At 58.3% G+C, this 12019-nt stretch overlaps 1 protein-coding gene across 1 annotated transcript in view; it reads right to left on the bottom strand.

The window, feature by feature from the left end:
* TNXB (tenascin XB) overlaps positions 1–11744 on the bottom strand; it is a 49360-nt gene extending 37616 nt beyond the window's left edge. The window contains exons 1-7 of the mRNA XM_084229089.1: positions 11271–11744; positions 9077–10909; positions 8490–8605; positions 3758–3914; positions 3313–3576; positions 1837–2574; positions 359–727 (exon numbers count right to left, since the gene is read on the bottom strand). Of these exons, the coding sequence (XP_084085215.1) occupies positions 359–727; positions 1837–2574; positions 3313–3576; positions 3758–3914; positions 8490–8605; positions 9077–10909; positions 11271–11670 (3877 nt within the window). The 5' untranslated portion in view covers positions 11671–11744. The remainder of the gene's footprint in view (positions 1–358; positions 728–1836; positions 2575–3312; positions 3577–3757; positions 3915–8489; positions 8606–9076; positions 10910–11270) is intronic.
* Between the last annotated feature and the right edge of the window lie 275 nt (positions 11745–12019).

The following is a 12019-nucleotide window of genomic DNA, read 5'->3' as shown; positions in this document are numbered from 1 at the left end:
GAGAGATCTATGGGACAGGGTGGGGTGAGGAGTGACCAGGCAGGACACAGGGCAAGGAAGGGTACAGAGCCAGGGGCTGACAGTCTCTCCCCTTGAACCCCTGTCCCCTCCTGACTTTTCCCCTCTCTCTTCTTTGTGGGAGTAGTCCCCTCCTCTTCTCCACCTCTGTCACTGCTCTAAGACCCCCGTCTCACTTTCCTCTGAACCCTCAGTTCCTTTCCTCTCCTTGTCTTCTGGAGAGAAACACCTGACCCAAACACCAGCCCTGCCCTTGAGCCTCTACCCCACTTTTGAATTCCTGACTGCCAGCTCCTTCCCCAACCTCAAGACATTGGTCCAAGCAAAATCCAGGATGTACCCATTATGCCTTGGTAGACGAGGGGTGCAGAGGGCTTGCCCTTGGGGGGAACCCCACGAAGTGTCAGCTCATAGGAAGCTCCAGGAGGGGGTGAGGGCACCAGAGCCTGGCGGACATCCCCTGGTAGTAGCTCCTCATGTACCCCCGGCCTCTCAGGCACCCGCAGGCTCAGCTGGAAGTGGGCAAAGGTGTCAGGCTGGGCAGTCCAGACCACGTGGAGGCGCCCTGTCTTGTCTGTGCCCAGCACCCTCAACTCTCCCAGTTCCTGGGGGCGCTGCTGCACACCGGGGGCCTGGGCCCCTTGAGTCGTTGAAGGGCCTGAGGGAGGAGGTTCATCAGTGGCCCCCAAGATGCCCAAGGGGGAGGACCCTGGGAAGGGGCAGGGCGAGAAAAACAGAAGAGGGAAGTATGAGAGGCAGAAGGGAAACCCAACTCCCAGGTTCTAGCCTCAAAGGCCCCCTCTCTCTGCTCCTGAGTCCACTGCTGAGGCCACCCCATCCTCTCAAAGATCTGCCCAGTGTTCCCAACACCCCTGTCTACCACAGCCCTGAGCAGACAGGGAATAAAACAAATAAAGCATGCTACCCCTCCCCCACAAGGCTCCTGTGACCCTCCAGCACCCCCAGACTTCCACAGCCCTCCCCAAAAACTCCCCTCCCCAGTGGGTGGTGGTCGTGGTTTCCATTAGTGCTGCAGTGAGAAGCCTGGAAGAAAGACGGTGGTGTTAGGGACGGAGATACAGAGGCGAGTGGGTGGTGAGAGGAGAGGGAAGGGGAGCGGATGTCCAGCTCAGTGGCATCTGGGCCCTATGGGAAAGAAGAGGTCCACACCCTCCCCTGGGAAGCCACAGTGTCCCTTCCCTGAGCCCGATCACCGATCCTGTAGGAGAGATCAGCTTGAAGGGAGCCAGGAGGTCTGCAAAGGTAGCTGGAGAAGCAGTGGCGTCACCTCACACACACATGCTGCCTGACGGCTTCAAGGCCACCCCCAAGCAGGTCTGATGTGTCCCTTTGAGGTTAAGGCCAAATTGTGGAAAACAGTAACCACTGACCACAGGCTTCAGCCACACTCACCATGGTGAGTCAGAATGGGAACCGCTGGTCACACCGCTCCCCCACCCAAACTGCCTTCGGTAAGCACTCCCGTCCCCTCAAATGCCCCCTCCGTTGCCTGAAACAGCAATCCTGGTAGGAGAGTCCTGGGAACCCAAGTGGACATCCGGGAATGCCAAAGGCCAGGTCTCCTTGGCTTTGGGTAACTGCCAGGACTCTGGGAGTGGAGGTGACTTCTAGGGACACAGGACACCTGCTTTGTTGTGGGGGCTCCTGGAGGCTCCACCAGGTAGGGCTTGAAGACAGAAGGGGGTTATGGGGTGGGGTCAGAGCAGCCAGGCAGTGGGAAGAACTCTGGACGCAGACTCCAGCGGCAGCGGAGGCTGGACAGGGGATGGGGGATCCGGGTGCCCCAGTCCACGCTACCTGTGGTGGTGATGAAGGCGTAGGACTTGGAGGTCTGCCCTGCCCGCACCCCGTGGACTTCCACGTGGTAGGTGGTGCCAGGCCTGAGGTCAGGTAGACTGACGATGCGCCTGGTGCCCGGCACCGTCAGCTCCCCGCCAGGGCCCTCTGCGGGTGGCTGGGGCCGCCAGCGCAGCACCACGCGCTCGAAGTGCCCGCGGAGCCCGTCGAGGGACACGAGCAGCGCGCCGTCGGCGGAACTGCCCAGCACCTCGGGCTTGGGGTGGCGGGGCGCAGCCACCGGGTCGAGGCCTTGGGAAGAGGGGGCGTAGATGCCCTGGTTGGAGTCCCGTTTCCAGGTGCCCGACTCGGCGCTGGCGGTGGGGTGGGGGCGGCGGGGCGGGGGTGCCGGGGAGCCTGCGGGGGCGCCACCGGGGGCGCCACCCGCCCACCGCCGCTGCAAGTATTCGTGGATGTGGTGGGCCACTGAGGCGTACGTCTGGTTGGGCCGCAGTGGGTAGCCGTGGGCCCGCAGGTGGCGCTCCAGGTCCTGCACCGTGCCGCGGAAGCGACCCAGCTCGGCCGTCAGATTGCCCCACGGCCGCCGCGGGGGCTGGGGCAGGCTAGGTCTCCGCGGAGATTCCTCCTCCCCTTCCTCTAGCGGCCGCGAGGGCCGGGCGGGCCGAGGGGGCCGGAGGGGCCCGGGCTGGGAGCCCCGGGCTGGGGGGCGCACCTCCGGGTAACTGTAGTGGGCTGGTGCTGCCGTAGGTGAAAAAGCCAGGAGAGCAGATCAGTGGCAACCTCCCCCCACCACACACACCTCGCTCCTCCCCTCCACGCCTCCCACCAGACCTGGGGCCTCTTCCCGGCGCCCCAGCCCCACCTGTAAAGAGAGCAGAGAGAAAGGAGTCAGCGCCCCAGCAGCCCCTCACCCCTCCAAGCCCGCAAGCGTTGGTGCCCTAGAAAGAAGAGAAGCCAGCAGGTGGGGCCCTGTGTCTGAAGGAGACAAAGAGGTGTGGGAGGAGGGAATGTGAGCTAGAGCGGTGGGCGTCCCTCTGTCACAGGAAAAGAAAAGAAAGATCCAGGCATCTGCTAAAAGACCTTGAGGGTTAGTGGAAAATCACTCTGCAAAACCCCAATCCTAAAGTCAGCAGGGAGTGCTGATCTCCGTTCTGCCTGACTCAATGCTACAAGCTCTGACCCCACTGAGTATAGGGTGCCGCCTCCAGCCTCGCCCCTGTGAGGGAGTCAGGCCGCATCTCCTCTGGGGGCAGCTCCTCCCATAGGCCAGCGGTAGCCTTGCCGCAGGGCCCCTGAGGGCTGTCTCCCTATGCTCTCCATACAGAGCGAGCCCCCCACCCCGGCAGGTGCTTTGGAACTGCCACACACCCTGCCAAGGGCACCCAGGGGCACCTGTGAGCCCTAGACATGGGCTCCCACAGGAGGGGCTCCTGCACTCAACATCCAGGCCCCTCCCTCACTTCTTGCCGGCCATACCTGTGTTGGCCCTGATGGAACTCGGGTAGCTTACTGCCGGGCCCCGTTCCGCAGTGACGGTCACCACATATTCCACGCCTGGCATCAGGTCAGTCAGCAGTGTCCCGTCGTCCTCAGGGGGCACTTCCAGCCGCACCCTCTGGTTGCCAGCACTCACGTAGGACACCACGAATCTGTCTACCTCGGCTTGGGGACGCAGCCAGCTGAGCTCCAGCGTGGTTGGTGTGACAGCCACCACGCGGAGGTCCTGGGGGCCATCAATCACTAGCCAGGTCAGAGAGAGGAGGGGTCAGGTGGGAGTCTGGTTCCCCGGTCACCAGCTTTCCTTCCACGTGCGTTGCCCCTACCAGCACCTCCCTTCTGCCCTCCTGGAGGGCAGATGCCTAGTGCTCCTCTTGAACCCAGATCTCCACCCAGGACCATGCCCACTGCTCCCTGTTCTCACTGGTGGTGATGGTCTTGGAAACAGGAGGGCCCCAGCTAGTCCCTCGGAGGGCACGGACGGTGACCTGGTACTCCTGACCGGGAGCCAGTCCTCTCTGATCGTAGGCCGAGGCTGAGCTGGGCACCCGTGTTGTGAACGGGGGGCTCACTCCCTCTGTCTGTAAGAGAGGCACAGGTAGATCGGGGGTTGCTGGTGATCTCTCACCCACTACTCAACCCCCTGTATCTCTTCTTTCTCCAGTTCTAAGCAGGGGCAGTTACAGCTGAGGAGCATGCGTGGTAGCAGTAAACACATCTAGAGCACTTACTCCACGCTAGGTACTGCTCAGCTGTACCTTAATCCCAAGAACCTTATAAGGAAACCAAGGTACAAAAGGATTAGTACCTTGGCCAAGATCAACAACAACAAGAAAGTGGCAAGGATATAAGCCCAGGGGCCAGCCCTCAGAGCCCCCCTTCATGGGCACCGCCTTTTCCTTTAGCTTGTTCATCAGCAGTCTGCCAGAATTCCAGCTGACACACCCCAGCACTCTGCCTCTGGCTTTCCCTTGGCAACCCAGATGGCATGGGCACAAGGAGATCCTCCCAAGCTCTTTCCTGTCGCAACAGATGAAATAGATACGGATGCCCCTTCGAGTCACTTCTTAAAGCATCTGCCGCCGAAACCTCCCCAGCAGAGGCCGGCCACTGGCTGTGTGGTCTGGCGTCACAACGCTTTCCTATAGACACTTTTCTTGCCTTGTGTGCAGGGTTGTAGGTCCCTCGAAAACAAGGTCCATCTGCTCAAAGCTCCACAAATATGTCTCCCAGTCTTGTGCCTGGCATCATGCTGGTCTGATTCTGCCCTGTCCTCTGGAACTCAGCTGTAGTAGCTAAATGAGTAGCCAGGTCTCAGTAGCTCTCTACCCAAATCTAAGGTATTAGGGTTGTTTGTGGTGACCCCCACAGGAAACCTGCCAGCCCTGCTCCAGGCGGGTCTCCTGTGCGTCAGCCCTGCTTGTCATGGGGCTGCCCAGCAAGGACAGCCGAGAGGACGCTCTGTTCTGGTTAGCTATGTTGGCCGTGATGGGCGCACCTCCATGCAGCCAAGTAGGACTGGAAATTTCAAAAGGTACTCTCCTAAACTGAGGGGATGGTGGGGAAATCAACATAGTAAATACTAAAGTATAAAACCAGATGAGAGGCCACGTAGAGATTTCTGAATTGAGGATGAATAAAAGCTTTGTCAGAGTTTTCTTGGCTGACAAGTTTTCCCGGGCACACAGAACTCCTGTCCCTCTCCTCCTCACCCTGCCCTAGGACACCCCAGCCTGGGCAGCCTTGGGTTGACCTCATTTCAAGACCTGTGAGGTCCTCATCCTTCCCAGAACTTTCTCCCTTTTAGTCCCCCAACACACACACACACACACACACACACGCGCGCGCGCGCACGCGCGCGCACACACGCACACACTCCTTGGCTATTCCCTAATGACATCTGGTCCTTTCAGTGAGATAAATCCACCCCCAGAGTTCTCTTTCCTTCAGATCACCCACACCTACCTTTTAGACATCTCTTGGTCTCCCCAAGATCCATTTAGGAACAGTCCCTGAAAGCCCCACCATCAAACCCAGCACCATCTGACTGGCCTCAGGCAACCTCTCTGACCACAAGCTGAGAGCTGGTCCTGCCCCTTGGTTAAAGCTTGGTCACTCCATGGATCATCCCTGGGGAGTTTCTAACCCATTCTTGTATCAACCTCGGGACCCCAGTTAGGGGACTCCACCTTGGCTGCTTGGATCTTACCCTACTCTCATGCTTCTTTTCAGAGCAGACCCAAACACAAACTTTTCTAATCTGGAAGATCTTGCTTCTCAACAGAAAAAGTAACACAGCTCCAGTTTCCAAGCTATAGAAAAACCACAAGAAATACCTGAACGTCTTTCCAGTTCAGGGGTTCAGCTTCCTCAGGTTGCTCCTGCTTTCTCTCACATTGGGAAGGGAGCCAGCATCATACAACAGAGCTACATTCCCCAAGTTAGTGGAGTTTGGAGGGTGCATCAGGATCACCAAGAAGGCCTGTGACAACACAGGTGGCTGGCTTCCACCCCTAGAACTTCCGATTCAGTAGATCTGAAAACTGTATGTCTAATAAGCTCGCAGGTGATGCTGATGATACAAGTCCAGGAAATACACTTTGAGAACTACTGAATCAGAATGATATTGCCACGTATGCAGGGAGAGGGGAATGTTCCTCTTCTGTGTTCTGAAAATTGTTCCAACAACTAGGTGTGTCCCTTGGCCAGGAATAGCAGAGTTGGGCTTTGAGAGAGAAATGCTTCTGGAAAAGCAGAGGGGTAAGGTAGAGACAAGCTTCTAGGAAGAGACTGTGGCCAGAGGACAGCCAGCTACTGAATGTACCCCGTGCCAACAGAAAAGGACAGAGAATGCGGGCCAAGGTCACAGGCACAACTCCAGGGGCCAGCCACGGGAAGCATGGCCGGAGGGCCAGTAGCATAGGCTGACTCAGAGTCCAGGAGAGGTATCTGGGGACCAATTTTACAGGAGCTTTTTCCACATCCGGGCTCAGAGAGAACCCAGAATGTGAGAGAGGTCCGTGCAGATGAGCAGAGAGCATGGCCAACCTGGCACAGGCCACTCTGCTGCCGACCCACACAGCGAGGGAGGAAGCGACGGGCCTCAGCTGGGAAACTGCATCTCTTGAGAACACCCGAGGATGGGTCTGTATTTACTGAGAGCAGGAGGCGATGCCGCTCTGCACGCTCCTTCCATCTCAAGTGTTTGTTTTCATTCTTCTTACCCTGAAGTTTCTTAGAAAAGTTTCTTTTCAAAGTCCCACCCTCTCAAGATTAGAACCATGTAAATAACATACACAAGAGGAGAGTGGGAGACACTTTAAAATGTTAACAGTGCTGGTTTTAGTGTGAAGCAGCCAAGAATTATTTGTTTTTCTTTTCTCTGGCTGCCAAATTCTTGTCTTGTGATTAAATTATTTTTATAGCAAAAAAAAAAAAAAAGTCTTCTTTAAACAGATGAAAAAACCGGAGCTATCTAGGTTGTGCAGCAAAGCAGGGATTTCTGCCTCTGCTTCTTCCAGAGAATGAGGAGACAGACAATCCTGGGGTCTGCCTGGGGTGTGATAAGACTTAGAATGATGGGGCCAGTGGGGGTGGGGAGATGACAGCCAGCTCCTCTGAGCTGTCCCTTCTGTCCTAGATTCTTCCTAGGGTGTAGGCCTTAGGAATTTATTTTTCCAGAGTCCTGCTAGGCAGAGAAGAGGATGACATGGTTATCCATTCATGACATTTGTGGGACAGTGTGGGAAAACATGACTTGAACAGTAGAAATGTCAGATGACTTGGAGCTGGGAGGCCAGACACATCATAAAAGTTCAAACTGCATAAAGGAAGGTCTCCAACAACAGGCCACAAGGCTTTGTCCTTAGGGCACCCCCCAAATATTTTAAGAGCGAGTTGGAAAGAGACAAAGATATAATATTTTGCAATGCACTGACAACATAGAAGTGAGAGATCCAGTTCACAGACTCAGGATTATTGCAACAGCCTAGACAGCTTGGCCCAAACCAAAAAAGATAACATTGCACAGAGCCAAATGCAAAGGCTTATATTTAGGCTAAGAAAGCTTATACAGTTGAATGTCATTTTTTCCCTTCTTTTTTCCCCCTTCTTTCTTTCTTTTTCCTTGTTTATCGTGTCTAAAGTTTCCACACTCATCCTATATGACTATTATAATAGTCATTAAAAAATAATTGTGGCCAAAACAGCTAATAGTTTGTGTGACCATAAGTTAATATATGTCAAGTATGGGGCCTCCCGGTGGCCTAAGGGTTAAGTCTCAGCACTATCACCACTATGGCCTGCGTTCACTTTGGCCAGAGAGCAAACCCATATATGGCGCAGCAGACCTCTCCTGTCTGGCCTATTGCTCTCCTCAGCAGTGTATTTCAGTAGATCCACCTGTTCTGCTCCCCATTCTGTCTCTGGTGAATCCTCTCACTCTCCCTCCCCTGAACCTCTGGACTGTATCCCAGTTCTTCCATGCAAAAATAACTAAATAAAATCTTTTTTTAAAAAAATGCATCAAGTCTGAGAAAAGTGCCAGTGTATTAGCCACAAAACAACTGAGTTCCTCTATGGCCCCATGTTTTTGGAGGCACATGCCAAAAAACAGAAGGCACTAGAGGAGGGACCCCAGGGTGTGAAGGATTCAGGAATGAAGTCTTTGGAGAAAGGGGTGAAGAAACCAATGGGTTTTGCCTGGAGAGAATGAAGGGTGACACGATGACTTGATGATCTCTAAATAATCGAAAGCCTGAGGTGTAGGGTGGAAGGGAAGCAATCTCTGCTGATGAAGGCCCAGCTAGGGCCAATGGATGATGTTAAAATAGGGCCGATTGTTGTTGTTGGATTCAGCAACAACAAGAAGAACTGACAGTGATGACCAGCGATGGGCTGGACAGCCTCAGGAAGCACTGTGCTCACTGACACCAGAGGTGTTCCAGCAAGTGAAATAATTATTTCAGGAGCTGCTACAAAGGTCCTCTGTGCCCCGTGTGGGGCAGGATGAGAAGGCCCTCATAGGAGCTTCAGGAAGTCAGCCATCTGGACTCAACCACTGGTTTCCTGGAACTTCCCAGCATGAGAGACACCCCTTCTCTACCCCCACCACCCCTCACCCTGTCCACTCATCCCCTCCTGAGCTTGGCTCTCACCGTGGGGATGAACTGAATTTCATAGGCATCCACGGGTCCAGGAGCCCGGGTCCACTCTGTCCGAACAGTCGTCTCCTCCAGGAGGTGCATCCTCATGCCTTCAATGGCTGGGATCTCTGCCCAGGAGAGAAGCTGGTTAGCCCACGGTCGCCTTTCACCCCTATTGCACCCCCATCACAGACACCCTGCTCAGGGCCACACTGAGAGATCCATGGAGTTTCCACACCTTTCTGGAAGTGGGGCAAAGTTGGTAGAGGCCTGAACAGGCCCTGTGTCCCCTTCACCTTTCCTCATCTCCAGAAACAGAACCTCGAAAAGCAGTTGAAGGGTGCCCCTCAGCTCCTCAGAGCCTGCTCATCAGAGGTCTGAAAGTGGGGTATGTGTGGGGTGGGGAGTGGGGGGGTGTGGGGGGCAGTTCTGCTCCTGGCAGACACTGTCTCTCTGGTTCCTCTGACTACCCCTGCCCCTACAGAGATCTCTCCCTGCTCTTCCTGCAGGTCCCTGGTTTCCTAGGCCTTAGGCCTTCCCACGACTCGGTTCCCAGAACACAGTCCCCGACCAGCATATTGGGAAAGGCTGCCACTCACCTTCCCTGCAGTCCTCCCCTGCGTAGCCTTCTTTGCAAACGCAGCGGCCTTCACGACACTCTCCGCGGCCATGGCAGTCCCCTGGGCAGGTCTGGATGGCACAATCGGGGCCTCGGAAGCCCTCCACACATACACACTGGCCAGCTCGGCACAGCTCCCGTGGCCCACAGCCCCCGGGGCAGGCGCTGGCGGGCTGTTCTTCCTGCCCACAGTCCTCGCCGCTGTAGCCCACGTAGCACACGCACACTCCCTGCACGCAGCGCCCGCGGCCCCGGCAGTCCGACGGGCAGGTGCGGGTGGCACAGGCCGGGCCGGTGTAGCCTAAGTCACAAACGCAGCGCCCGTCCTCGCAGCGGCCACGCCCGTGGCAGTTGGAAGGGCAAGTCCGGAGCCCGCAGTCCTCTCCGGCATAGCCCTCCCAGCAGGCGCACACGCCGTCCTGGCACACGCCGCGCTGGTGGCAGTCCCGCGGGCAGCGCCTCGCGCCGCAGTCTTCGCCCTCATAGCCCTCGTCGCACACGCAGCGCCCGTCCAGGCACTGCCCGCGGCCCAGGCAACCGCGAGGACAGCTGCGCAGGCCGCAGTCTTCGCCCGTGTACCCCGCGTCGCACGCGCACACCCCATCCTCGCAGCGGCCGTGGCCGCGGCAGTCCCCGGGGCACCGACGGCTGCCGCAGTCCTCGCCCGTGAAGCCCGGGTTGCACACGCAGCGCCCGTCCACGCAGCGCCCGCGCCGCCGGCAGTCCCCGGGGCAGGCGCGCGTGCCGCAGTCCCGGCCCGTGTACCCGGGCCAGCACACGCAGCGGCCGCTCTCGCACCGCCCGCGGCCGCTGCAGTCCCCGGGGCAGGTGCGCGCGCTGCAGTCCTCGCCGCTGTAGCCCGCGTTGCACACGCACACGCCGTTCTCGCAGCGCCCGCGGCCCAGGCAGTCGCGGGGACAGGCGCGCGCGCCGCAGTCGGGCCCGCTGTAGCCCGGCCAGCACACGCAGCGGCCGTCCTCGCAGCGCCCGCGCTGGTTGCAGTCGCCCGGGCAGCTGCGCACGCTGCAGTCCTCACCGCTGTAGCCCGCATCGCAGATGCACTCGCCGTCCTCGCAGCGCCCGCGCTGGCTGCAGTCTCGCGGGCAGGTGCGCGTGCTGCAGTCCTCGCCGGCATACCCGGGCCAACACACGCAGCGGCCGTCCACGCAGCGCCCACCCTCGCCACAGTCCCAGCGGCAGCTCCGCGAGCCGCAGTCCTCGCCAGTGTAGCCGGGGTCGCACACGCAGCGCCCGTCCTCGCAGCGCCCCTTCTGGCTGCAGCCCCGGGGGCAGCTCCTCACCCCACAGTCCTCGCCTGTGTAGCCGGGGTTGCACACGCAGCGCCCATTCTCGCAGCGCCCCCTTTGGTTGCAACCGCGAGGACAGCTCTTCACCCCACAGTCCTCGCCCGTGTAGCCGGGGTTGCACACGCAGCGCCCGTCCTCGCAGCGACCCCTCTGCCTGCAGCCCCGAGGGCAGGAGCGCACGCTGCAGTCGTCACCTGAGAAGCCCGCCCGGCACACGCACACGCCCTGCACGCAGCGCCCGCGGCCGTTGCAGTCCCCGGGGCAGGAGGGCCAGCCACAACTGGGGCCGGCGTAGCCAGGGAAGCACACGCAGCGACCGTCGACGCAACGACCCTGATCGTTGCAATCATCCGGGCAGGACCCGGAGGGTGGGGTGGACGGCGGCGCCTCGGCATCCATCGGCTCAGAGCAGGTGGGTCCACCCCATCCTGGCTCGCAGGAGCAGGCGCAGCGGCTGAGGTCAAACTTGCCATGGAGACTGCAGAGGCTGCGCACGTCTGTCTGGCCTGGAGTAAGAGGGAGAGCCCAGCCTGAGCTTCTCTGGAGGGGAGACTGAGCCCTGCAGCACTCTCTGAGTCAGCCCCTTCAGCAGGGCCAACTTCCTTTCACAAGGCCATCTTAGCTTCCAGATACTCCTTGTCAACATATGTGACCTGCCAGGATTCTAGCATAGGCTTGGGGTGGGGAGTGCGGTGGCCACTGGCCAGGGGGCTCCTCTCAAAGTTGTGCCCTGCGCTGCACTCACCGCCCTTTAGGGTGAGGAAGGGCTGTCTTTTTCTAATCCACACCCAGGTTTTAAGGATTAGAGATGCCCACCCAGCTGTTCCACCTTCTTTTCCCATACCCCTCCTGCGACCACCTGCTCACCTGTGCCAGCCTGGGCCGCAGCAGGACAACATCCCCCATTGCACTGCTCCTTGAGCCCTTTCACCAGCTCCTCCAGGATCTCTAGCCGGACCCTCAGGGCATGCACCTCTGACGCAGGGACAGGGGGCTCAGTGCCCGGGGGACAGCCACAGCCAGCTGAAGAGGGCAGGTTAATGCGGTGGGTAAACACCACTTGCTTCTCCCCTCCTTCCACGGTGTGCTCGTAAAGCTGAGAAGAGGGTCTTCCCTCTCCTGGCTCTGTTGTGCGGCCCCCTGGCTGGGGAGGGGGCCGAGGGCCTGGGCGAGTCACATTGGACCGTGGAGAGAAGGGGCCTGCTCTGACTGTGCCCAGCAACACCAGGAGGGCCAGGTTGGAGGTTAGTGAACCCTGGGCGGGCATTCTTCAGGAGGCTGCAGGGAGAGAGGGTACATGTGAGAGCAGCTTCAGAGAGAAGGAAATAAAATAGACCCACCACCTCCACCTTCCCCAACAGGTTGTGGTTGGTAGGACCAACCTACCAACCACAACCAAGCTACCCAACTCACATGTGTGTAAAAATCCTCATTCAGCCCAACCTAAAGGGATGTCCTGCTTGGGCAGATTTGGTCTCTGCCTCACTTTCTGATGTCATGTGGTTATTTACCCTGATCTCCCTTTCTTCCTACTCTAACCAAACCCATCCTGTCTGTTCCACAGTCACTGTAAGCTTCCATGAGCCCAAGGGCCTTTGCAGTGAATATTCCCTTTG

This window comes from Talpa europaea (assembly GCF_964194135.1).
Source record: "Talpa europaea genome assembly, chromosome: 2".
Classification (NCBI taxonomy): Eukaryota; Metazoa; Chordata; class Mammalia; order Eulipotyphla; family Talpidae; genus Talpa; species Talpa europaea.
The sequence above is the reverse complement of the archived record's forward strand: the minus strand, read 5'-3'. Positions and strand labels throughout refer to the sequence as shown.